Source organism: Notolepis coatsorum, assembly GCF_963971535.1.
Source record: "Notolepis coatsorum genome assembly, chromosome: 7".
Lineage (NCBI taxonomy): Eukaryota > Metazoa > Chordata > Actinopteri > Aulopiformes > Paralepididae > Notolepis > Notolepis coatsorum.
In genome coordinates, this window is record NC_140171.1 from 153464466 (window position 1) to 153490685 (window position 26220).

General features: G+C 47.0%; 1 protein-coding gene across 1 annotated transcript in view; it reads left to right on the forward strand.

The window, feature by feature from the left end:
* LOC311231815 (slit homolog 1 protein-like) overlaps nt 1-26220 on the forward strand; it is a gene marked incomplete at both ends in the record, with an annotated part of 117847 nt that overhangs the window by 79100 nt on the left and 12527 nt on the right. Inside the window, 3 exons of the mRNA XM_084318438.1 lie at nt 127-341; nt 17992-18107; nt 20039-20241. Coding sequence (XP_084174564.1) covers nt 127-341; nt 17992-18107; nt 20039-20241 — 534 coding nt within the window. The remainder of the gene's footprint in view (nt 1-126; nt 342-17991; nt 18108-20038; nt 20242-26220) is intronic.

Sequence of the window (26220 nt, forward strand, 5' to 3'; positions counted from 1 at the left end):
CCTAATAATACTCGAGTAAAGTACAAATCCCCAAAAACAGTACTTAGGTATTGTAACGAAGTACAATTACTCAAGTACTTTACACCCCTGCTTCCCGTCCATCTCTGTCCTCCTCCGCTCCTCCAGGCATGCCACCAGAAGAGGTGCTGCCCTCCTCCCAGGGCCTCTCCTCCAAGCCCCTGAACGTGTCCAGTTTCCACGGCTGTATCAGGAACCTCTACATCAACCACGAGCTGCAGGACTTCACCAGGAGCCACATGAAGCCCGGGGTGGTGCCGGGCTGCCAGCCCTGCCGCGACCTCTACTGCCTGCATGGCCTCTGCCAGCCCCACGCCGCACAGGTAGCTATACAGCATGGCCTCTGACTTCTGCTAGCTAGACAGCAAGGTGTCCGACTTCTGCTAGCTAGGCAGCAAGGTGTCCGACTTCTGCTAGCTAGGCAGCAAGATAAACTGCATGACTTCTGCTAGCTAGACAGCAAGATAATGACTTCTGCTAGCTATACAGCAAGATATCTGACTTCTGCTAGCTAGACAGCAAGATATACTGCATGACTTCTGCTAGCTAGACAGCAATATATATGACTTCTGCTAGCTATACAGAAATATATACTGCATGACTTCTGCTAGCTAGACAGCAATATATATGACTTCTGCTAGCTAGACAGCAAGATATACTGCATGACTTCTGCTAGCTAGACAGCAATATATATGACTTCTGCTAGCTATACAGAAATATATACTGCATGACTTCTGTTAGCTAGACAGCAATATATATGACTTCTGCTAGCTATACAGAAATATATACTGCATGACTTCTGCTAGCTAGACAGCAAGATAATGACTTCTGCTAGCTATACAGCAAGATAATGACTTCTGCTAGCTAGACAACAATATAATGACTTCTGCTAGCTAGACAGCAAGATATCTGACTTCTGCTAGCTATACAGCAATATATATGACTTCTGCTAGCTAGACAACAATATAATGACTTCTGCTAGCTAGACAGCAAGATATCTGACTTCTGCTAGCTAGACAGCAATATATATGACTTCTGCTAGCTAGACAGAAATATATACTGCATGACTTCTGCTAGCTAGGCAGCAATATATATGACTTCTGCTAGCTAGACAGCAAGATATCTGACTTCTGCTAGCTAGACAGCAAGATATACTGCATGACTTCTGCTAGGTAGACAGAAAGATAATGACTTCTGCTAGCTAGACAGCAAGATGTCTGAATTCTGCTAGCTATACAGCAATATATATGACTTATGTTAGCTAGACAACAATATAATGACTTCTGCTAGCTAGACAGCAATATATATATGACTTCTGCTAGCAAGACAACAATATAATGACTTCTGCTAGCTAGACAGCAAGATATACTGCATGACTTCTGCTAGGTAGACAGAAAGATAATGACTTCTGCTAGCTAGACAGCAAGATGTCTGACTTCTGCTAGCTATACAGCAATATATATGACTTATGCTAGCTAGACAGCAAGATATCTGACTTCTACTAGCTATACAGCAATATATATGACTTCTGTACCTAGACAGCAAGATATCTGACTTCTGCTAGCTAGACAGCAAGATATCTGACTTCTGCTAGCTAGGCAGCAAGATATCTGACTTCTGCTAGCTAGACAGAAAGATATACTGCATGACTTCTGCTAGCTAGACAGCAAGATATACTGCATGACTTCTGCTAGCTAGAGAGCAAGATATACTGCATGACTTCTGCTAGCTAGGCAGCAAGATATCTGACTTCTGCTAGCTAGACAGCAAGATATACTGCATGACTTCTGCTAGCTAGAGAGCAAGATATACTGCATGACTTCTGCTAGCTAGAGAGCAAGATATACTGCATGACTTCTGCTAGCTAGGCAGCAAGATATCTGACTTCTGCTAGCTAGACAGCAAGATGTCTGACTTCTGCTAGCTAGACAGCATGACCTCTGACCTCTGCTAGCTTAGGGTGACTAAACGTCCTCTTTTGCCCGGACATGTCCTCTTTTCACGCCCTGCCCGGGGCGCGTGTATGCTTTTACCAACCCAGTTGTGTTTCCGGGTTCCCGTGATTGGCCACTTGGCCACTGACGCACACGCGTACGCCCCCCTCGCTATGAGTGAACAGCTGTTTCCTCGCTACACGACTGCCGTCTTGTTGACAGAGCTCTTATATTTGCGAATGCATAAACTATATCTTAAATTATGGCTATGTGTCTAATATGGCCATCGCTTATCAATGACTTGTTTGCAGTCAACAACCATTAAGCCGTGTTGGGCAAGTTACTCAGGAAGTATAGGAGTTGCGGAAAGCAGGATGAGAGAGCGTAGATTTCAGTGTGTATCATTTAATCATTTAACATTTAACATTTGAAAGGCATACACACATTGGGGGATATCTTCGATGACTATGGTCTCCGCAGTCTTCGAGATATATCCAACAAATTTGACCTCACCAGTTCCACTTTTTTCTTCTATTTACAAATAAGAGCAGCTTTGAAGGCTCACAGAGTCCCATTAGATGTTCCACTTGAGCACCACAGGTTTCACAAATTCTTTTATGACAAGGAGACGTCGAGAGGCTTCGTCTCTGACATGGGGTTGGGGGGGAAGAGCGAGCGCGAGCCCATGTATTGTATTTATTATTTTTATGTCATTTAGTCTACTTTCATTCTGATTTAATTACTGGACTGTCATTATTGTTATTATTATTTCTGTTATTGTCCTGTGATTCATAAAAAACAATCCGTAAAAATGAACCGATTAAAAAAACAGCTGTTCACTCATAGCGAGGGGCGTCACTCATAGCGAGGGGGGCGTACGTGTGTGCGTCAGTGGCCAAGTGGCCAATCACCGGAACCCGGAAACACAACTGGGTTGGTAAAAGCATACACGCGCCCGGGGCATCAATGAATGGGTTTCATTGTTTTTCAGTTTCAGTTTCAGTCTCACGGCACTTTGCAGGCGTCTGAAGACTCGGGCTGCATTTTTCACATATAATTGACAGAATTAAAGCAATATTTGTTGCTGTTCGAATGCCACACCACTCGACAAAATCCGTCCCTTGGTTCTCGAGTTACATGCCGATATGTCAGGTGTGCAACTTTTTGCGCGCGCATCAGATTATCACCCCGGACTCCCGAGAGCTCCAGAAGTCAATCATCCGCCGATTGCGAAAATGATTGGTCAGCGTTGTAACTTGTAGCCAACAATGAGTGTAGCTTTCCAATGATATCTTTCCTGTGCGAATCAGGGATCTAGGTGAAAATTGACAAGCGGAGACGACGGAAGTGATACAAATTCCGAATGAATTAACTTTTTTCTTGGCACACGGTTTACCCGGATGTCTCTAGAAGACTCATTTGTGAACGGATTTTTATAAAATTTGGACCTGTACTACATAAGACTTCAGGCTATGGATTTGCTGTGTTTTCCAGCTTATACAACAAAAATATATATATTATCTTGGAATATTGCAACTACTACACAAAAACGTGAGTACACAAGTTCAACTCAAGTTCAGCCCTATGTTACTCATTAGCACTAAAAGTGATTTGTCTTTATTGTGGAAGAAACTTAGGAATGTTATCTTTCAAAACTGACCAGGCTTATGTATGTGCTATAAGCATAAAGTATAAAGATAAGCTTTGCAAAAAAAGTATGCAGTCCTCAAGTTCAAGTAAAAGAATGGCCGCTTTTCTGGGCGCATGTTATGTGGTTAAATTTGGGATATTGCAACCACTACAGAAAAATATCAGTACACAAGTTCAAGTTCAACTCAAGTTCAGACCTATGCTACTCTATTTCATGAGCACTAAACGTGATTTTCCTTTTTTGCATTAGTACCTTCAGAAGGTTATCTTTCAAAAGAGACCAGGCTTATGCATGTGTTATAAGCATAACGTATAAAGATAAGCTTTGCAAAAAAAGTATGCAGTCCTCAAGTTCAAGTAAAAAACATTGCCGCTTTTCTGGGTGCATATTAATTAACACATCCACCGCCGGAAACGCTTTAAAACGTTATTGCCCGCCATGCTTATACCGCCAGGCCACCCTGTACAGCGATATTGAGATCAATATTTCATTTTTTCGCCATGGCATTCATAATTCATATATAGACTTCCGACGCTGCAGCTGGACCCTACGGCTAAAAAAAAAGACGGCTCAATACCGCCGCCTGGTGGATGGTCGGGCGAGTTACACTGGTAAACAGGATATGGGGGCTGTGCGTCAATTAAATTCATCCGGCCGTCAGATATTGTTGCATGACTCCCGACAGACACAATGTACATATCGATCGATTTATAAACTTAATAATCGATATGATTTCGGCGTTTATTGCGACATACAAACCGGAAATGGACCTAGGCGATCAACGTCCTATACCTGGGATCTTTCACCGCCAGTCTCATTGACGCACGGTAAGAGGATGCTGACGCTATTTTCAGCCCAATTGTTTATTCTTTTCACTGCAAACCGATCTGATCAATATATCACCCATACTACATAAAGCATTTACTGACGATCATGGAATTATAAACGACCCCCCCCCTTTCATCCGTGCATGATGACGCATAACGTATAGGATCATATACAGTTGAAATTTTTTATATAGCGTGTATCGGAAATAAACGGCAGTTGATAATCTATATATGCGTTTATGTCTATAACTCACGTTCTAGGAATTACTGCAGAAAACTATAAAAACATACTTATATTCTAGAAGGTATTTTTGGAAGAATCTATGAATGAAAAAGTATAATGTTCCTACATCCTGAACGATAGATAATCGATGTTGAATGGGCCATAGTAATGTCAATTTAGCAATACAATTAAAAAAGTTATAGCCCTGCAAAGAAGGTGAACATCTCCATAGGCTTAGAGTGGTGGCAGTGAGGCTACATTGATGGATATAACCGTGGCAGGGAATGTGTTAAGAGGTTAAAACAATAAGGCATCTTTGAGTAAACCATGAGTAGAGATTCAAGATTCAAGAGGTTTAACCTTTCACTACCACACTACAGACGGTTAACCTTTCACTACCACAATACAGAAGGTTAACCCTTTCACTACCACACTACAGAAGGTTATCCTTTCACTACCACACTACACAAGGTTAACCTTTCACTACCACACTACAGAAGGTTATATACTCGTACTGGCATCGCGTCCCACTCTTAAGTCATACCGAGATATACCTCATCTCATGTACCTAGTGTACTCCATCAATGAATAAAAACCAATACACCCAGCACCTGCCAGGCCCCGCCCTACTGACGTACTATATAGTACTAGGCGTGGTCACCACTCACTCTTCCTCTATTTTCGTTTCCATCATAGCGGATGCATGCACCCTATGCAACTAGTTGATATGAAAAGTTTAGAGAAATTAGGTTGAGTGCTTACCGAAGATTTGCCTACTCCTGAAATCTTTGCGGCATGTTCTGGCGGCGCTCGTATGGGTTCTGCGACTCTGCAGCGGGATGCATTTCGATGCATCTCAGTGTTGAGTTCTGTAGTCTCCTTGTCTTGTTGACAGCAGACAGAGGAACAGCGTGTGAGGTGTAGCTATCGAGCTACCTCGCACAAGGTAGGACTTGCGCCACTAGGCATTATCGCTGGTGTTAGTAAATGCTGCTTGTTGTGAGTTGTATATCTGCGCCAGGGGCAGGATGTTTGGGTAAACGTCCCTCTGAGGTGGACGTTTCCCAGGCTGTCCTGGAGCGCGCTGCTAATACTAAATGCTATAAATGCTGGGTCACTGTTCTACTGTTCCCCGCTGTGGGATGTCACTAGGCATGACAATGCTGGCGTTTGTGATGTGCTCGAGTTGTCCTGAGAGACAACCGAGTTGTGTATTGGCGCAAACGGCGGGATATCTGGGTAAACGTTGTTGTTTTCCCCGTTATCCTGGAGCGCGTGGCTAACGCTATGCTATATTGGGCTACTGTTTCTGTTCTGTCTCCCTGCTACGGGAATGTCTGTCTATACTACAGTCTTCCCTCCTCTCAACCATTCATGCTGACGGTCAATCGGTGTCTACTGGGGGAGTATTGCGGGGGGGCTTTGTTTACCTTTCATGGGTAAATGGGCTGAGGTCTAGGGCTGGTGTGCTGTTGTGAATATTATGAATGAATGCGGGACTGGTTCTCTGGTCCGCATCCCCTTAACGTTGTGTGCATGGGCTTGCCCATTCTACAGTATATTCGTGGTGTTAGTTAATTTATTCATTAACCCCTTCATGGTGCACACCACAGTGGAGGTTGCTGGTTGCAACCACCACTGGTGCTCCATGTTAGCATTAGTCCTTTGCTTTTGACATGTTGAAACAGTGCCCCGCCCGGCCGACGCCATGAGGTGGGTCGGCCCGGCGAGTGGCTGGTGGGCTGCTAAAGCCTGTACCGCCACGGTATGGAATTGGCAGCGATTAGTAACTGTGTTCGAATTGCTGTTTTTTCTATCAAAAAATGGTGTCTGGTGGCGGGGCCTTGAGGGCCAGCCGACGTCGACACATTGCGCGAGGTTGTTGACGTTATTAGCTTTGACCTAGCCGCAAGCTATAACCGCTCAGGGCTCCCCTCTCCGCAGAGGATCTTGGTCTTCCGCTGGAGCGCTGGGGTTTTTGTCCTAGGCCCCACACCGCCTCACACCGCGCAGCCAGAAGAAGAGAGAGCACGGCCTCATCAGCGGCGATGACGAGGCCCTCGACAGGCGGCCATGTTTTCCCCCGCCAGAGGTATCCTGGCCGTTGAATCGACAGGTGTCCACAAGGCCGACAGCCTTGGCGGCCGAGGGATCGGCCATGTTGGATGAGCTCGGCTTGGAATATACAAGCCGTCGCCGTCCTGCCGTGAGCAGCCCGCTCTCCGATCACTCCCTCCCCCAACACCAGCGGAAAAGGGGCTCTGATTGTTTCCTTTGGCTGCGGGCCGCGTGCCTTCGTTGAAGCGCGTGCAGCCCCACTTTTCGCTTCTCATGGGGACAGGGGCTGACACCCAGTTGATGGCTGAGCCTGGGTCTGTCCGTAATAATGTTGTGCTGTCAAGCGGCTCCCACACCATAAGCTGTGTTTGGTTGAGCCTGGTGTTACGTCTGTCAACTATAAGTGTTGTCAGCAGGGGGGCTCGAAACCTTTTTGAGGCACACAGTGCGGGCTTCCCCGACCTCGCCTTCGCCAGGCCAGGTATCATGTTGGTGCCTCCCACTCCTGAAAGATTGGCAGTGGTCTCGCAGGCGCGTGTGATTTGGGTGGTAGTAATATCACTGCAGGGCTACGGTGTGTAGGAACCCATGGGGGCCTCACACCTTGCATGTCCGGCTGCAGAACAACTCCTCAGCATGTTCTGGAGGGGTGTTCAGTGGGGGAGCTTTTGTCACCTAGAACTGATGTCAGCTTCCCCCGTATCAAAACGGCCCTTTCTGTCGGGGTCTCCCCTTGGGTGCGATTGCCTCGTGGGTAGTGTCAGGGTCAGATGTCCCGACACGGAACGCTCTGCTCGCACGGGTCCAGGGTTGGCTACGCACAGCGGGTGGGACCGGGCCGCCTATCTACAGTTCCTAGCGGACCTGCGCCACATGGCGGCGGGTGCGTTGGGAGTGTCATCACATATGGCTACAGCAGTACCATATGTTGAGGTGGATGGAGAGAACGCTGAGGCGGGGACTTGTATTTACACAACCCCACCCGTTTTCGGGTTTGGTACAGACCCTATTGTCAGGGTCACCAGCAGTGACAGCTCTGGTCGACGAGATCCAATCTCTGTGGACGAAGCAAGCCATCGTCATGGCGTTTTCCTCTCGGTGTTCTCTGGTGCCTGAGAAATCGGGAGGGGGGGTGTCAGACCCATGTTGGACCTGTCCCATGGGAAGGTTCAGCATTTTTTGGATCGTCTCCTACCTGTTGAACACTGTCAGGTGGGGGTCTGGTTCTCCTCCATAGACCTGTAGGATGCGTGTTCGCATCCCCGATCTTCCGTCCTAGGGCTTACCTACGCTTCCTTTGCAGGGTTAGCGTATGAGTACCAGGGGCTGCCGTTCAGCTTTTCTCTGGCTCCCCGCATCTTCACCAAGTGCGTGGAGGCCGCACTGGGGCCTCTGCGTCGTCAGGGGTTACGAAGTGTATTCTGCCCTGACAACGTTCTGGTCCTTGGCGGTCAAGGTGGATCGTCAGGTCTCATACCAGGCAGGTTTCCTACCAGCCTGGGGTTGGGGTTGCTGTAGACTGGAAGTAGAGTACTCCTCTTCCCAGTCAACGGGTGGAGTGCTATGGGCATCCCTCTCAGAGCGTGTTGCGACACGCTCGGGAGGTTCCGTCCTAGGACGGTTACGGCGCTGTCTGTGATACGCCTGCTCGGTATGAGGGCATCTGCTCATTCCGTGGTCCCTCTTGGCCTCCTCTTCACCCCAGGAGGAGGTTACGGAGGTGGTTCTTTTCCAGTATGGAAATAGACCCGGTGAGAGGCAAGTGGAAGCGGCTATGGTTCCCGTGTCAGTACTGGGGGACCTCGCCCCTGGGGAGGGCCTGGGGTCCTCACCAGGGGGGTCCCCATGGGCAGTAGGCTGTCACACGTCACGTTTTTCACCGACTCCTCCCTCGCTGGAGACGCGTCGGGCCAACGCAGTAGGGGGCAGCTGGCAAGCCATGCTGCCCGGTCTGCGCTACGTTCAATGTGTTGGTATTGAAAGCGGTCCTTCTGGTCCTCAAACGGTGTTGATCAGGACGGACAATACGACGTCAGCGTCGTATATCGACAGACAGGGAGGAGTACGCTCCCCCCGTCTGCACCGGGCGGCGGGCGGCTGGCTATGGGCGTTCTCCATCTGCACGGCCTGAGGGCTCTCCACATCCCCGGCAGGGTGAATGTGGGTACAGGTGTAATGTCGCGGGGCAGTCCTCACCCTGCCGGTTCCTTTGGTTCCAGAGGATTTGAGACGCAAACTTTTTGCGTCTGCTCGCTCCCGTCGCAAGATGGTGGCTTGCAGACGCGAACGGCCTGGGTTTGGTGAGTTGCTGGAGCCCAGTGAGGATGCGTCGGTCTCTACCTGCCCGATGGAAACAGAGGATTACATGGTAGAGGCGGACGGGTTCTTATTTGAAGGCCCGGTGGAGACATGTATCCCGCCCGTCCAGGTAACACTGGAGGGGGGTGAAATGTCTCCTTGGGGCGCCTTGTTTGAAGATGTCGGGGAAGACCCTCGGACTCGTCTGCAGGATGCCCTACTATCAGCCACATCGGAGTGTGGCTCCTTGACCAGTCGAAGCCTGCTGTATGTGAGGGATGCGGGCTCGGTGGAGGAAAGTCTGCAGGGGGAACTGCAGGCTTTGTTTCCTGAGCTTATGGCAGTGGCGGCCGTTGCAAACGGCGTGCAGCTGCCGCAGCCACTGCCTGTTCCTGTCCCTGATGATCTAATAGGTCATCTCTGGCAATGTCGCCCGGTGAGAGGGGTGGACGTTGTCTACCCATTTTTCCCCTCAATGGGGGCCTATGTTCGTCGGGGCCAGGTGGTGTCCCACATCATGGGCCTCACCCCCGCCTACGTACAAGTTACGCGGGTGGCGGGTTTGGTCGAAACTATGAGAGAGGGCGTGCCACGGCTTGATAGGCCGATGGCCGCGCTCCTCTGTCCGGAGGTGGTGTGGGAGCAAGCTCGGTCCTCCCCGGTCTGATGGTTGTGGGGGGCCTCAGCGGGGTACATTTGTCGGGCTATGGCTCCCGCTCAGCCCCTGTTGCAGACAGGTGCTGAGCAAGCCATAAACGACATAGAACGGAGGGTTATGTATATAACCCAGTGTAATGGCAGAATTTCTTCGGAGTTTCGTTTACCATTTCGTTTTCAGTGCGTGCAGCAAAAAGTTTCACACTCGTGTCCAATGGCTAATACAAATCTGTATCCACAGTTATGATGTACACTCACGGACTCCAGGATTAAGTTTGAAGGTTCTTTACTTTCTTTGGGCAGTCACACAATATACAACATCATTCTTCAACAGGATATAGATCGAATTAGGATCGGTGGACTTCGTTTTGGACTACGTTTTGGACTACGTTTTGGACTACGGTCAAAAAGTTATGTGCTTCTATACTGCATGGGCACTGTCTCACTACTAACTAGGCACTTCAAGTTCACTGCATATAAAGACTCTTGCACATGCGCAGTAACACATCTAACGTACATGTAATGTTAATTCTTAGAAATAATTCGCAACTAAACTATAAATATGGCTTATAGCATACCACAGCATTACAAATTAAACTACTGCTCGTTTTCTAAATATATAGAATACAAATATATTCAAAATATAAACTTTCAAGGTTTGGCTCTTACATCCCGGCCTCTAATTGGAAGACAAGCAGGCTGCCAATTACTCAATAAACAAACTAGAGCCAACGTAAATTTAAAAAATAAAGCATTATCCTATATGCTAATCAAATTCTAGCGTGAATGTACTGAACGTACAAAGGATATGTAGATCAAAGTTCTTTTGTTTAACTGTCCTTCTCATAGATGAGACACAGCTTGTCGACAGGTCTTTCAAGGGTGTTCGTCTTCGTCTTGACCAGCACACGCCTCACAAGTCCGTTTGCATCGGGAATGATCTGAGCGACTCTTCCCAGCAACCATGAGCTCCGTGGCGCTGATTCATCCAAGATCATGACGACATCTCCAATTGACAGATTCTTCTTGATCTGGGTCCATCGCTGACGCTCTTGCAACTGGGGAAGGAACTCACGCACCCATCGCTTCCAGAATAAGTCGGCGAGATATTGTATCTGCTTCCATCTTCTGCGTGCGTATGAATCCTCCTTGCTGAACAGTCCAGGCGGCATGACTGGCTGCTTCTTCATCAGTAGTAAGTGGTTAGGGGTCAATGCTTCGAGGTCTGAAGGGTCGTCTGTTGTTGTTGTGAGTGGTCTGTCATTTAGTATGTATTCCACTTCACACAGCAATGTGTGTAGACACTCATCACTGACTGTTTGTTCCTTCAGCACAGATCTCATTACTTTCCTTACAGATCGGATCTGTCTCTCCCAGACTCCTCCAAAATGTGAGCCTGCAGGTGGGTTGAAAACCCATTTGATTCCTCTTTGCATCAGTGCATCTTGAATCTTTGCTTGATTCCACTGCTGAATCGACTCTCGCAGCTCACGCTCAGCGGCTACGAAATTTGTCCCATTGTCTGAGCGCATAATTGCTACTTGTCCTCTCCTGCACAGAAAACGACGGATTGCATTCACACACGAGTCAGTGTCAAGCGAGTGCGCTACTTCAAGGTGTACTGCTCGCGTAGTGAGACAGGTAAACAGGACGCCATATCTCTTCACAGTGCTGCGGCCCTGCTTCACGTCAAACGGACCAAAGTAATCCACCCCTACGTTAGTGAAAGGGGGCTTGTCAGGTTCCAGCCTGTCTGGAGGCAAGTTTGCCATCTTTTGTCCGAGGGTCTTGCCTTTGACTTTTCTGCAGACCACACATCTTGACAAGAACTTCCTCACCATTGAGTTCGCTGAGGGGATCCAATACCTTTGACGCAAACGTGAGAGCATATAGTTTCTTCCACAGTGTCCGATTTTCTCATGAGTGTCTCTCAGAATCAAGATTCAAGATTCAAGATTCAAGAGTTTTAATTGTCACGGCATACAGGTATACAATGAAATGCGGCTGTGTAGTGACGTGCGAATCCTTTGGGATGATGACCGGATGCTTCACATGCTCCGGCATAGCAGATGCACAGAGACGGCCTCCGACCCTCAGAACTCCATCCTGGATCACTGGGTCAAGCTTTGTTAGATGACTGCTCTTCTTCACGTTGCTTCCTTTCTCCAGCATGAGTACTTCTTCAGTGAAATGCTGGGTTTGAGTGAATCTGATGATCTCCATCTCAGCTCTCGTTAGACATTCAACTGTCAAGGTGCCCACGTCTGGCATCATCTTGTTGTCGTTCTGGTTGTCATTTCTTGTTTGACGATCGGGATCTGTTTGTAGATCTGTCTTCTTCTTCCTACAGCGCTGTAGCAGCATATCCTTCAGTCGGAGAATCCAGGCGACGGCTCTTTTCAATCTGTACCAGCTGGAATAGTGGTTGATCAGCTTGTTCACAGCGTCTGTGTCTTCGACTGCGTGTGTAAGGTGTACGTGTCTCACCTCGCTGTCGTCCTCTTCGACCTTCATCTCGGCAGGTCTGTCCGGCCATTGACTCTCTGGTTCTCGAAGGAAAGCTGGACCATGAAACCAGCTAGGGCTCTCCATGAACTTGGTAGGTGTAAGCCCCCTGGAAGCACAGTCGGACGGGTTGATTGAGGTATTGACATACTTCCATTGGTGCGCCTTCGTTGCATCTCTGATGGTGGCGACACGGTTGGCAACGAAGGTCTTGAAACGCAGTGTTTCATTCTCTATATATCTCAACACGGTTGTGCTGTCAGTCCAGAATGTCGAGTCACGAAGGTCCATCTGGAGCTCTCGTCTCAACATCTTGTCAGTGTTCACGGCCACTACCGCTGCTGTCAATTCCATTCGTGGAATAGTAGTTTGCTTTGTTGGAGCAACACGGGCTCGTCCCATCATGAAGGCGCAGTGAACCTGTCCATTGCCGCTTGTCAGTCTGAGGTAGGAGACTGTCCCGTATCCATTTTCAGACGCGTCAGAAAAGTGATGAAGCTGTGCTTCTGCAACAGGTCCGAAGTCCACTGGTCTTACACATCTGGTCACACCCACTTCTGACAGTTGGTGAAGCTCTTGCAGCCACGTTGTCCATTTTTGGGCAAACTTTTTAGGAATTTCGTCGTCCCATGCAAGCCTTTCTTTGCACAGCTGCTGCATGAGCATCTTTGCAGGGAGGATTGCTGGGGCAAGGAAACCCAGAGGGTCGTAGATAGAGCTGGTTACTGAAAGGATTCCTCGTCTTGTGATGGGTCTGTCTTTAAGATTGATCCTGAACTTGAATGAGTCGGACTCGATGCACCACAACACTCCTAAGACCCTTTCCACAGGGAGAGCATCGTTGGTCAGATCCAGGTCTCTCAGTTCGTTTGCTCTTTCGTTGTCTGGGACAGACGCAAGCAGCCTGCGACTGTTACTTGTCCATTTGGTCAGGTGAAAACCTCCGTCGGCGCACAATGCGGTGAGGTCTGCTCGTAGGGCGATAGCTTGAGTTTCGTTGGAGACCGACTTTAGACAGTCGTCTACATAAAAGTTCTTGAGAACTGTGTCTACAGCCTCAGGTGGAGCCTTGCTCCTATTCTCTTGTGCTGTCCTCTGTAGAGCAAATGTGGCGCAGCTGGGTGAGGAGGTCGCACCGAAGAGGTGCACAACCATCTTGTACTCAGCGATGTCCTGGGTGATGTCTCCCTCGGGCCACCACAGGAAGCGCAAGAGATCGGTGTCTTCATCAGGCACGCGCACTTGGTAGTACATCTTTTCGATGTCAGCCATCATGGCGACCGGCTCCTGTCTGAAGCGAGTCAACACTCCGACCAGGGTGTTCGTTAGGTCTGGTCCTTGTAGAAGCTCATTGTTCAATGAGACTCCTTGGTAGCTGGCGCCACAGTCAAACACCACACGAATCCTTTTCTTCTGTGGGTGGAAGACTCCATGATGGGGAAGGTACCATACTTTTCCATCCTGACGACTTAACAGTCTTGTTGGTACTTTCACTGCATATCCTGCGTTAATCATGTCACACATGAAGCTGGTGTACTCTGCATGGAACTCAGGATTCCTCTTCAGCTTGGTCTTGAGGTTTAGTGCTCGCTGCATAGCAGCACTTCGATTGTTTGACATTTGGACACTCGCTCTCTTCAGCGGCAGATTTATGTAGTAATGTCCATCCACATAGCGTGCAGAGCCTGACACAAAGTCCATGAAACGATGGTCCTCTTGTGACATCTCTAACTTGTCATCACAGTTTCGTTCGGGAAAGTCATGGTTATATTGCTGGAGAAGAAGCCGTTCTATATCATCAGTCTCGACAGCAATTCTGTTCACTGCAGCACTTGATTGTTCACCGTCACGTGCTGTAGTGTCCGTTGGCTCTTCCAGTGGACCATTCAGAATCCACCCAAGAGCAGTTTTGACCGCATATGGTCCGTTTGCTTGGCTGTGGATCACTTTCCATGGCTCTAGCAGCTTGTGTTCTCTTGTTCCAATGAGAAGCTCCACTTCGGCGTTGATGCGTGGCAACCTGACTTCGTTGAGGTACGGCCATTTGTCAACATCCTTTTGTTGTGGAACGTTCTTCACGGAGACGGGGATGTTCCTCTGTGTGAACACTTTGGACAGTTCAATGAAGTTATTCTCCTCTAACCCACTAACTTCCAAGTCAGTGAGGATGTAACTCTCCACTCGCTTCTTTGCATTGATGGTGCTTAGCACTAGCTCCGTCTTTCTGCCTTGAATGTTCAATCGCTCTGCCAGTGTCTCTGTACAAAACGTTGCAGAGCTGCCTGGGTCCATGAATGCATAGACCTCCACAGCTTTGTTGCTTTTCTTGTTCTTTACTCTGACTGGCACTATGGCGAGCACGCAGTTGTCTCCGGCCCCAGTGCAGGCACTTAACACTTTGTTTTCCTCTGTACTGGCTTGGGAGGCGAGTTCATCTTCTTTTGAGGCAACTTCTGTTGTCTTCTCCTTTGCACCTTTGTCTTGCCTTGCAAAATGTAGCATGCTGGGATGCTTCATGGAACAGTGTTCACATGTCATTTTCTTTTTACACTCCTTGCTAAGGTGGCCTTTCACCAGGCAGCCGAAACAGAAGCCGTTCCTCTTCAGAAACTCCACTCTTTCCTTATGTGGTTTGTCTCTTAGCTTGCGACATTCTTCCAGGGTGTGACCTTTCTCACAGAACACACATGGCTTTGTAAAGGCACGGTTGAAGTATGTAGCATCCTTTGATTTTGATGATTCACCTTTTTCATCATCCACTTGTTCAGCACTGGTAGCGAAGCTGCTTCCCCTTTTAGCTTCTCTTTGATCTTTCTTTCCGTGCTGAGGTTTCTTTGTATCTTTCTTGTCCGCTGTTGCAGAGTTGAGATCTCCAAAGAGAGGGTCAAATGTGATCTTTGCTTGGCGATCTACGAAGCTCACCAGATCTGTAAACTTGGCTCGCCTCCGACGGCATTCTTGAAGGTCATATGCATGAACTCTCCATCTCTCTCTCATCTTGAATGGCAGCTTAGCAACAACCGCCCTCATGGTCGTCGGATTGTCCATCTCTTCCATGTAATCGACATCTTCCATAGCGTTGCGACAGCTCACAAGAAACACTGAAAAAGCGCTGAGGGCTTTCCCATCCTCTGACTTTATCAACGGCCACTTGCAAGCCTTGTTGATCAAAGAGTCTGCGATCTTCAGCGGGTCTCCGTAACGTTCGTGAAGCAGTCTCACTGCCTCTGCATATCCACGCACTGCAGTCATATGGTGGCAGCTCTTCACGAGGTCCTGTGGTTCCCCTCTGGTGTACTGCTCTAAGAAGTACAGTTTGTCAGCGCTGCTGTCGGCTCGTGCATCAATAGCATGATTGAAAGCTCTCATGAAGGATCTGAACTCTAATGGTTCTCCACTGAACACTGGCACGTCTCTTTGTGGCAAACGAGAGAGCTCCTGGTTCTTTGCGAGCATTTCAGCGAGGTCTGTCTGTCGCTGCATGAGCCGATACATTTCTCTAGCACTGTCCATTTGTTGCGGACTGTCATCGTGTAGTTGATGATCATCACATTGTTCTGTATCAGGTCTCAGATGAGTATGTTTTTGCTTGGAAGTACTTTTCACTGGAAACGTGGAAATTTCTTTCTTTTGTGGCTTGGCGGGTTGGGCGCCACTCGTGCAGCCATACCCAGCTCCAGACTCAGATTTTACCTGGCGCAGCGTAGTCGACACGCGTTTGTTCCTGCTCACATTGCTCCGCTGTTCCTCACATTCCTGATACACTTTGATCTTTGCACTGGATACTGCTAGAGCTGTATTGATCTCTAACTGTTCCCGTTCAGCTTTAAGCTTTGCTTCTTTTTTGTCTAATGCCTGCATTTCTGTCAGGGCTGTCTTCTGTGCCATGAGGGCAGCTCTGGTTGCTTCTTCTTTAATGCGTGCTGAACTTGTAGTAGAAGCACCTGTGGCTGCATTAGACACACTGTCCTTACTTGTCACCTCGTTGTTACATATTGCAGCCTGAATCCATTCTTGTATCTTTGTGATAAATTGTTCACATTTATCTGCTTTAGGCTGAAACCACAGGTCTTGATCAGCATTCTTTTCTTCTTCATCACGGAGATATAACAGCACCAGGTGATTAACGTGTGTAAAGTCTTGATAGAATGTGTCATACATTCTTATTTCCCTTTGCACAATAGTTATATCAGGGGCTTGTTCTTCTTCATTTGCCAGAAGACTTTCTATTTCGTTTGACTTTGCAGTTAATTGTCCTAGCTTGCATCTTCTGGCTTTTATAAGCCCAGTCAGCTTGTCCTCTAATCCCTTGGGTGTTAGCTCCCTCTTGCGGACATTCTGTGTAACTGCACCCTCTGGCTCAGGCTCCGCTGCAGTTTCACCGTCCATCTTGGTTGTTATTGATGCGAAGATACACCGTGAGAAGAGAACGGTAATGATTTAACTCTTTGAGTTATATTCTTCTTCAGGTGTCACATGAGACACTAGACACTTTTCTTTATTCAGTTGACATGCACAATGTTCTTATTTGTTTTGTTTTTGCAACGTCGTCATCCAGTTTAGTTCAGCAAAGTAACGTTAGATTCTAAAGCTGACGTCACGTCACGAGTCCACATGCTGATCGTTGCTAGCTCCTGCTTTCGTCGTCAACGATGGGCTTCTTTAACTAACTCTTCCAATAGCCAGTTTATTTTCTTGATAACGATGTCAATAGCAATATTTCCTCTTGGTTAGACAACTTTTTGACTAATGTAATGGCAGAATTTCTTCTGAGTTTCGTTTACCATTTCGTTTTCAGTGCGTGCAGCAAAAAGTTTCACACTCGTGTCCAATGGCTAATACAAATCTGTATCCACAGTTATGATGTACACTCACGGACTCCAGGATTAAGTTTGAAGGTTCTTTACTTTCTTTGGGCAGTCACACAATATACAACATCATTCTTCAACAGGATATAGATCGAATTAGGATCGGTGGACTTCGTTTTGGACTACGTTTTGGACTACGTTTTGGACTACGGTCAAAAAGTTATGTGCTTCTATACTGCATGGGCACTGTCTCACTACTAACTAGGCACTTCAAGTTCACTGCATATAAAGACTCTTGCACATGCGCAGTAACACATCTAACGTACATGTAATGTTAATTCTTAGAAATAATTCGCAACTAAACTATAAATATGGCTTATAGCATACCACAGCATTACAAATTAAACTACTGCTCGTTTTCTAAATATATAGAATACAAATATATTCAAAATATAAACTTTCAAGGTTTGGCTCTTACACCCAGTTCTATGAGTTATGGTGCGCTCAGCACCTGGACGCCGCTGCAGCCCTTGATCTCGCCTTGTGGTGAAAGTTTGGGAAGGAGGCGAGTAGGTGACCACACACCTGCTTATGAAGGTAAGCGGAAGGGGGTGTGGTCAGACGGATGTTGGGATGTAAAGGTACATGGTGGAATTTTTTATTCAGTGCTCGTGCACGAAGTGAAGTACAGTGCAGAATGAGGCTGAGCGCACCATAACTCATAGAACTGGGTTATATACATAACCCTCCGTTAACCTTTCACTACCACACTACAGAAGGTTAACCCTTTCACTACCATACTACAGAAGGTTAACCTTTCACTACCACACTACAGAAGGTTAACCCTTTCACTACCACACTACAGAAGGTTAACCTTCTGTAGTGTGGTAGTGAACGGGTTAATGGCAATAGTTTATTATTCAGAGTCATGGTGGAGCTCAATGAATGTTAGCCAGATGGTTGGTGAACTGGAAGTGAGCCCCGGCTTCTGAACTGTGTCCCCTCCCTCCAGGGTCCCCAGTGCCACTGTCAGCCGGGCTGGGTGGGGCAGCACTGTGACCAGCCAGCGGCAGGAGGCCTCGCTGTTACCACGGCGACCGACGAGGCTAACCCGTGTCAAGATCATAAGTAAGTCTGGCGTGTGCTCCGGAGTGCAAACATTTGATGTGACAATATTTTACTATTCCTGGTGAAAGTTCTTGTGAGGACAATATTGCTTGGGGTGTAAAAAGTACCCAGAAATTATACTTAAGTGAAAGTATGGGTACAGTCTCAAAATGTTACTCAAGTAAAAGTATCTCGAGTAACACAGTAAAAGTAAAAAAGTTTCTACTTTTAAATGTACTTAAGTACTAAAAAGTTAAACGTTTTTTTTATTCTGGGGCAATGAAATGTTCCGTTTCGTCCTCTTCATCACTCATACTATAGTTTGTGGCCATCTTCTGTAGCTTGTCACTCTGACTGTCTATTCTTCTGATAGCAGGTGTTTAATCAAAGATCCCCGCTTTCTAGTCTTATACAAGGACCAATCAGCATGGATATGGGCGGGTTCATTTTCCATTGATGGCGATTTGATTGGCTGTTTTTAAATAAAGTGCGTTTTTTTCTTCTCTGAAATGTAATTGAGTAAAAGTACAAGTATACAAACCTAATAATACTAGAGTAAAGTACAAATCCCCAAAAACAGTACTTAAGTATTGTAAGGAAGTAGGCTACAATTACTCAACTACTTTACACCCCTTTTTCCCTTTATTTCCCATCCTTCTTCCCTCTCTTCTTACATTTAGATTTACATTTAGTCATTTAGCTGACGCTTTTATCCAAAGCGACTTACAAGTTCTGTACGACAAGCCATCAGGAAGGGCACAACTCTATCAGCTGAGCAACAATGTTCATCAAAGTGTTGAGTGCTACAGTGTAGGTTAGTTTATTAGGACAAGTGCATGACAGTACGGTTAGTTAGGGTTAGATTATTTTTTTTTTTTTTTTTTTTTTTTTTTCAGATAATGGTTGAAGAAGTGCGTCTTTAGTCGACGGCGAAAGATTGGACGTGATTCGGCTGTCCTAACTGGGGTGGGTAGTTCATTCCACCATTGTGGGGCAAGGACTGAGAATAGGCGACTTCTCTTTGATGACCCTCCCGGAGCTTGGATAGGAGTAGGTCTGAGGCGGCCAGAAGATGCAGAGCGTAGGGGTCTTGAGGGTGTGTAGTTAGAGACCATTGACCGGAGGTAGGCGGGAGCGGTTCCCTTTGCCGCACGGTATGCTAGGTCGAGGGCCTTGAAGCGGATTCGTGCAGCAATGGGGAGCCAGTGCAGGTCCCTAAGAAGTGGGGTGACATGGGCCGACTTCGGTAGGTTTGAGATCAGGCGGGCCGCTGCGTTCTGAATGAGTTGAAGAGGCTTAGTGGCAGTGGCCGGGAGGCCAGCGAGCAGTGCATTGCAGTAGTCGAGGCGGGAGATGACTGTTGATTGGACGAGGAGTTGGGTGGCTTCTTTTGTCAGGAAGGGGCGTATCCTTCTGACGTTGCTCAGGAGGAATCGGCAGGTTCTGGTCGTCGCTGCGATGTGAGCAGAGAAGTTCAACTGGTCGTCGAGGACAACACCAAGGTTCTTGGCGGTCGGGGACGCAGTCACAGCTGCATTCTCGACTGTGATTGAAAGGTCGGTTAGGGGGGAGGATTTGGCCGGCAGGTGGAGCAATTCTGTTTTGCTTAGGTTCAGTTTGAGGTGGTTGGACGTCATCCAGGCTGAGATGTCGGACAGACAGGCCGAGATCCGCACAGAGACGTGGATATCTGAGGGAGGGAAGGAGAGGAAGAGTTGAGTATCGTCGGCATAACAATGGTAGGAGAAGCCATGAGACGTGATAATGTTACCCAGTGATTTAGTGTAGAGGGAGAAGAGAAGGGGTCCTAAAACCGAGCCCTGGGGGACACCCGTCCGCAGGGGGCGGGTGGCCGACAGGGTCCCTCTCCATGACACTTGGTAGGAGCGGTCTTCTCTTAACCAACACATCTCTCTCCCTTCCTCTTCCTCCGCTCGTGACTCTCTCTCCAGGTGTGTGAAGGGCGCGTGCGTGGCGCTGGACCCGCAGACGTACCGCTGTGAGTGTGAGCGGGGCCACCGCGGCGCCCTGTGCGGCCAGCAGGGGGAGCTGTGCCAGGACCGGCACTGTCAACACGGACACTGCCAGGAAGCGGAGGAGGGAGCAGCGTTCTGTATCTGTGACCAAGGCTACACTGGAGACACCTGTGATATAGGTAGAGAGAGAGACACACTGAGGGCTACATCCACAAAGAATGGATTGCACGGTGCTAATTGGTGATTGATTGAATGAACATTTTATTAACAGATTGCAGAATGGGTGTTGCAAAGATGAAACAGGGAATGTCCAGTCGTTGTTTTCAGTTGAATCAAATCTTCACTTCTTTTATTTTCTATTCGTTTTACAATTTCTAGTTCAGTTCAGTTCTTTCACCATCAAGGTCAATTCACATTCTGCCTGCTACTGCAGGGAACCAGCTACTTGAGGAGCAGCACAAGCACACCACAGCTGTTTCTAATCAAGTCAATCAAGTCAATCACAGTTCAGAGCAGCAGCTCTCTTGGCAGGAGCTGTCCGATGCTGAGTGGTGCTGAAAGACAGACAGGTTAGTGCAGGCAGACAGGTTCTTTGTAGCAGTGCTACTTTCAGCTCCATCAATGCAAAATAAAACAAATAAAACAAAAACGTTATCACCAACTAAACTATGTGTGTGTATTTTATAGATTACTTTACGAGTCTGCAATGAAAGTGTATCTTATCTATCTATAATAGTTACAACAAACTCCGGCCCGATGAACTCTGTTCATCAATTAATCTCAAGGTTATGCAATAACTGTATTGGCCTTCTGATAACTTTTCTTCCTGGCAACTGTATTGAGCAACTTCTAGTTTTACCATCACGACCTGGGAATACTTCATGTATTCTTCCCATTCTCCAGAGTTGTCTTGGCAACATGGGTTCGTTCACTAGTACTACATCACCCTCCTTCAATGGTGTTGTTTTCTTTGTGGAAGATGAGTGAGCAGATTTGAATTCCATCAGGTATTCACTTCTCCACCGATTCCAGTATCCATTGCAGGCCACGTGAGCGGATCGGCGCGGGCGAGAAATCCGCTCTTCGCTCTTTAAAGCTTGGTCCGCTCCGCTAATCGCTCATGTTGACCCCGCCCCCAAGTCGCTCTCCGCTCGCTCACCGCTCACCTTGAATCAAGCGCTCCCCGCTCCCCGCGCCATATCGCTCGGCAGATTTTCTTTTTTTTTGGAGCATGGTGTAAATTAGCTCAAACTACAACAATCTACACCCCCTGGGCCCCTTAACAATTGTTTGTATTGAGCCGAATTGTAATTGTACCCATTCTGCAATGTTAAATAACGTTGTTTATCCATTCACTAGCTCTATTAAGCGATGATAGCTAGCCTAGCCACAATGCTATGGTCGCTGCCATTAACGTTAGCATATAAGCTAACGACAACAACAATGGCGTCAAAACTTTTTCTAACATCCGTGAGTGACAAAGCCTGAACAGGATATCACAGGTTCACCCTTCTCATTGGTTGGAAATGGCCTTCATGTTTGTACATCGCCACCTGTTGCTTTGGCATTGTACTACATGTATATTACATCAGTGTTAAACCACTGTGTGAGCGGCCCGGAGCGGATTGGAGCGGAGGAGAACTCTCGCTCCGGACGTCGCGCCGACCCATTTTAAAACCCACTCCTCGCTCACGTCAAAACCGCCCGCTCCGCTCCCCGCGCCGGTCACGCTCCGATCCGCTCACATGCACTGATCCATTGACGAGACATTCTCTGTACCGTCATCTCTTGTCCTTTCGAGTTCCTTGTTGTATGTTTGACGCTTTTACCATCTGTGGTGGTAGTGTCGTCAGTCGGTTTCCTACCAAGAAGTGAGCTGGGGTTAGAGGTGCCACCTCGCTTTCGTGGTCCACATAAGTGAGCGGTCTTGAATTTATCACGGCCTCCACTTCAGTCAGAAAGGTCTGCAGTTCCTAGAAGTTCAGAAATGCCTTTCCCACGATTCTTTTGAGGCTGGTCTTGACTGAACGCACCATACGCTCCCATATACCTCCCCATCATGCAGCTCTTTCCACAATAAACCTCCAGGTTATCCATTTTCCGTCACTTGTTTGGATTTCATTGACTTCCATATTTCGTTCAAGTCCTGTGATGCCCTTTTAAATGTCTGTGCATTGTCCGAATAAATTGTTGAGCAAATGCCTCTTCTTGCAATAAAGCTTCTGAAGGCCAAAAGAAAGTTTGGTGTTGTCAAGTCTGACACTAATTCTAAATGAACAGCTCTGGTCAGTGCGCACGTGAATAAAGCAATGTAGGCCTTTTTGTGGTTAGGGCCTGCGAAGTCGACTCCAGTCATCTCAAATGGGGCGGCTTCAGTTGTCCTGTCCATAGGTAAAGGTGCTGTTATTTCCTGATTGGCCTTGGTTGTAAACCTTTTGCAAATGAGACATCGATTTAGAATCTGTTTAGTTGCTTGTCGTCCTCTCAGAATCCAGAAATGTTCACGTAGCTGTGTTATGGTGTTCTGAAGTCCATTATGCATTACCTCTTCATGAGCGTGTTTTATTTCCAGTTCTGTAAATACATCATGCGCGGGTAGAATGAATGGGTGTTTCTGTCCATATCTTAGGCTCGATTTCTGCAATCTACCTCCAACTTGCATTACTCCATTATCCAAGAATGGGTTTAGATCTTTAATTTTCGAGTGCTTTTTGCAGTTCCGTCATTTCTTGTGAGAAAGCTCTTTTTTGCGTTTCAGCAATCCAGTATAACTCTGCTGTGTTCATTTCCGCTGCCGTTAGTGGCCCTTGGCGTTTACTTTTATTGCGCGAGTTATGCACAAATCGGTTTACCTATGCAGTAATTCTGAGAACTGTAGTAGTTAGCCTACTGTAATTTTCAAGCAAAATAATTGCAGTTTCTTTTAGGTACGGTTTTGTTTCGGTCACAACGTGGTACTGTTTGACAGTCTCCTCAATAGGCTCTTGTAGGCTAGGCCCATTGGTCTCCTTTTCAATTTGACGGGGGTCCGCATCTCTTAGCCATTGTGGTCCATTCCACCATAAATTCTGAGTTTTTAAGTTTTCCGCAGATATTCCTTGCGTGCCTAGATCGGCTGGATTATCTTTACCAGGACAGTGTCGCCAATCTTCTGGCTCGGAAAGCTTTTGGATTTCAACTATCCTGTTTGCAACGAATGGTTTCCACTGGTTGGCGGAGCCTTTTATCCAGTGAAGCGCTATTGTTGAATCTGTCCAAAGGTACGCTTTTATTGGTGTGTCTCTGGTGTCCATTACATATTTACAAAGTCTCGCTCCTATTAGAGCCGCTAGTAACTCCAGTCTTGGTAGCGTCACCTTCTTCAAATGGGCTACTTTCGTTTTGGTGCATATTAACGTGCAGGTGCTTTCATCGTTCCCATCCGTGCGTAAATAGCCTACGGCGCAGTACGCGGTTTCACTGGCATCGCAGAATACATGGAGTTGTCGCTCTGTGATTGAACTCGGGGTTCCAGTGTCATAGGGTCTGGGAATGACCATAGTCTTGACAGTTTGTAACTCTCCATACCATTCTTTCCATTTCAGTTTTAAATCTGTGGGCAAGTCGTCATCCCACTCTAGGCCTCGTTCCCATGTTTCCTGGAATAGTCGCTTGGCCCTCACCGTGAATGGTGACAGGAACCCGATAGGGTCGAATAGCCTGGCGGCTGTTTGCAGGACTGTACTCTTTGTGCATTTTGTAGTTTTTGATTGTCGTAGAATACTTGGCATATCAAACATGAAATCGTCCGATGTCGTTCTCCACGTCATCCCCAGAACTTTGACTGCATTCTGGTCCACTTTAGTTTCCTGTAGTTTGTTCTGTAGTTCAGGCGAATTCGTTTTCCATTTGCACATCTTCATCGCAGCCTTGTCCATGATCGGCTTGGATTCTTTATACAACTTGTATGCATCTTCTACTGTATCCGCTCCATTTATGAAATCATCCACATATAGAGTTTCTCTTAATGCTTTTACAGTAGAGGGGTACGTTGACTCCAATCCCTCCAGATGATGTCTGATAATTGCTGACAGCAGAAATGGGCTGGCAGTTGCGCCAAATGGGACCATTGTCATCCTCATTATGCACTGTTCGTTTCCATTCTCTGAATGAGGAGCATTGTCTGTCCACAGGAACCTCAGTGCGTCTCGATCTGTCCGGTTTATTGAGATGTGTAGAAAAGCCTTTTCAATGTCCGACATGAAAGCAATTTTGTGTTGCCTGAATTTCAATAGAACACTCAATAAATCAGGGTTCAAGTTGGGGCCAGTTAGTAGACAGTCATTAAGTGAGTCACTGTTTCCATCATGTGACGACGCATCGAATACAATCCTGACTTTCGGCGTTGCGCGTTCCTCCTTCACAATAGCATGATGTGGCATGTAGTACAATGGGTTACCGGTAGTCTTGGTCTTGACTGGTTCAATGATTCTCTTCTCCAAGTAGTCATCGATCTACTCGAAGTAGTATCTTGTGAAGAGTTTACCATCATGTTTGAATCTTCTCATCAGACGTTGAAACCTGTTCTCTGCAATTCTGTAGTTGGATGACAGTTTCAAAGTCTCTGTGCGCCATGGCAGTTGCACTCCATAACGTTCTCCGTTTTTGCGTAATTGTTTCTTTGAATTGTTTCAGGGCATATTTGTTTCCGGTTCAGGGTTGATTCCCAGGGATTCTAGCTCCCAGAATGAGTGCAACTGTTCAGACAGCATTTTGTTATCTACATTGACATGCATCACTCCAACGTTGGTTATGGTGCTGACGTGCATTGTAGTTACCGTGCCTTGAATGAGCTGCTCTCAGCTGCCACTAGTCCGTCCTGTAGTCTTTCAATCTTTCCAGAGACCACTTTCCAATAGTAGTCGGATCCAATTAGTATTTTCACATCTTGGTTTTCCATTCTGTGAACTTTTACGTCGGCCAACAGCATTCCTTTTCCTTCCATCTCCGTGCGTAATGGCTCTCCGGGTACGCTCATTAGTGACGTGCACACCTGTGGTGATTCCAGTAATTCAATTTAGATTGTTTGGCCATTTCTCACATCGGATAGTTTTGCCCGTACTTTGTTGCAATACACTCGTTTTGGTTGTAGGCTACCAAACGTGTGTAATTGTATTACCTCGGAGTCTATCACCGGTAGATTTAGTTTGCGTGACAATTCCGTTCTTATAAAGCTCTGTTGACTCCCACCGTCCAACAGGCATCTGGTCAATTTACTCCTGGTTGCGTTTTGGCTAACCAATCACACTGTCGCTGTTTGGAGTAAAACATTGCTGTTATTGCCCGAGTTATATCCGACGGTAGTATCAGTTTGTAGGTCTTTACCTTGAGGTTGTTGCGCTTTGCGCAATCTTGGATCATAGGGTGCATATCGTTCGGCTGAGCGCACACTACTTTGTGGTGTCGCCGGCCACAACTCTCACATGAAACCTGCGCCTTACAAGTTCTGGCCATATGTCTTGTCCCCAAACACACAAAACAACGCCCTTGTTTTTTAAGAAATTCTCTTCTCTGTGTGACTGTATTTTCCGTGCAGTGTTTGGAGATATGGTCGGCTTTGTTGCAAAATATGCAGTTCTGTGGCGCTCCCGTATACAATGCAGTGGTAGACGCTCTATAGGCTGTGGTAGGCCTATGTCTTTGCTCATATTTCGGGTTGTCAATTTGCGGATTCAGATCAATCAAGTTTGCCGTTCTTTCTCGGCTTTCAACTTCTCTTTTCAAGAATTTCATTAAGTCCTCTACTTCCAACATGTCGTCTTCCTCTCTTTGATGACTGAACGCAAGCGTTATGCTCTCTGGCACCATTTTCATTAGGATAGGGTAGGCTACCATACATTTCAGAGACCACTTTAAGCGCTGACAGACTTCTGACTTGTATTTTTCCACAAGCATGTCCAACATTTCTTCATAATCCATGTCTTCTAATGACACTCTTCTCATCTATCATATTGATCAACTTTGTTAGTGCAGTCCTTACCACTCCTCTTTTCAGAAGTAGTTTCTTAATTGGGTCTTGGACATCGCTGCTGGAGGCTTGGACATGGCTGTACATTCCTTGATCCTTCTTTGTCTTCAAAGCACTTCTTTTCTTTGTTCTTTTCCCTGGTTTTGTTGCA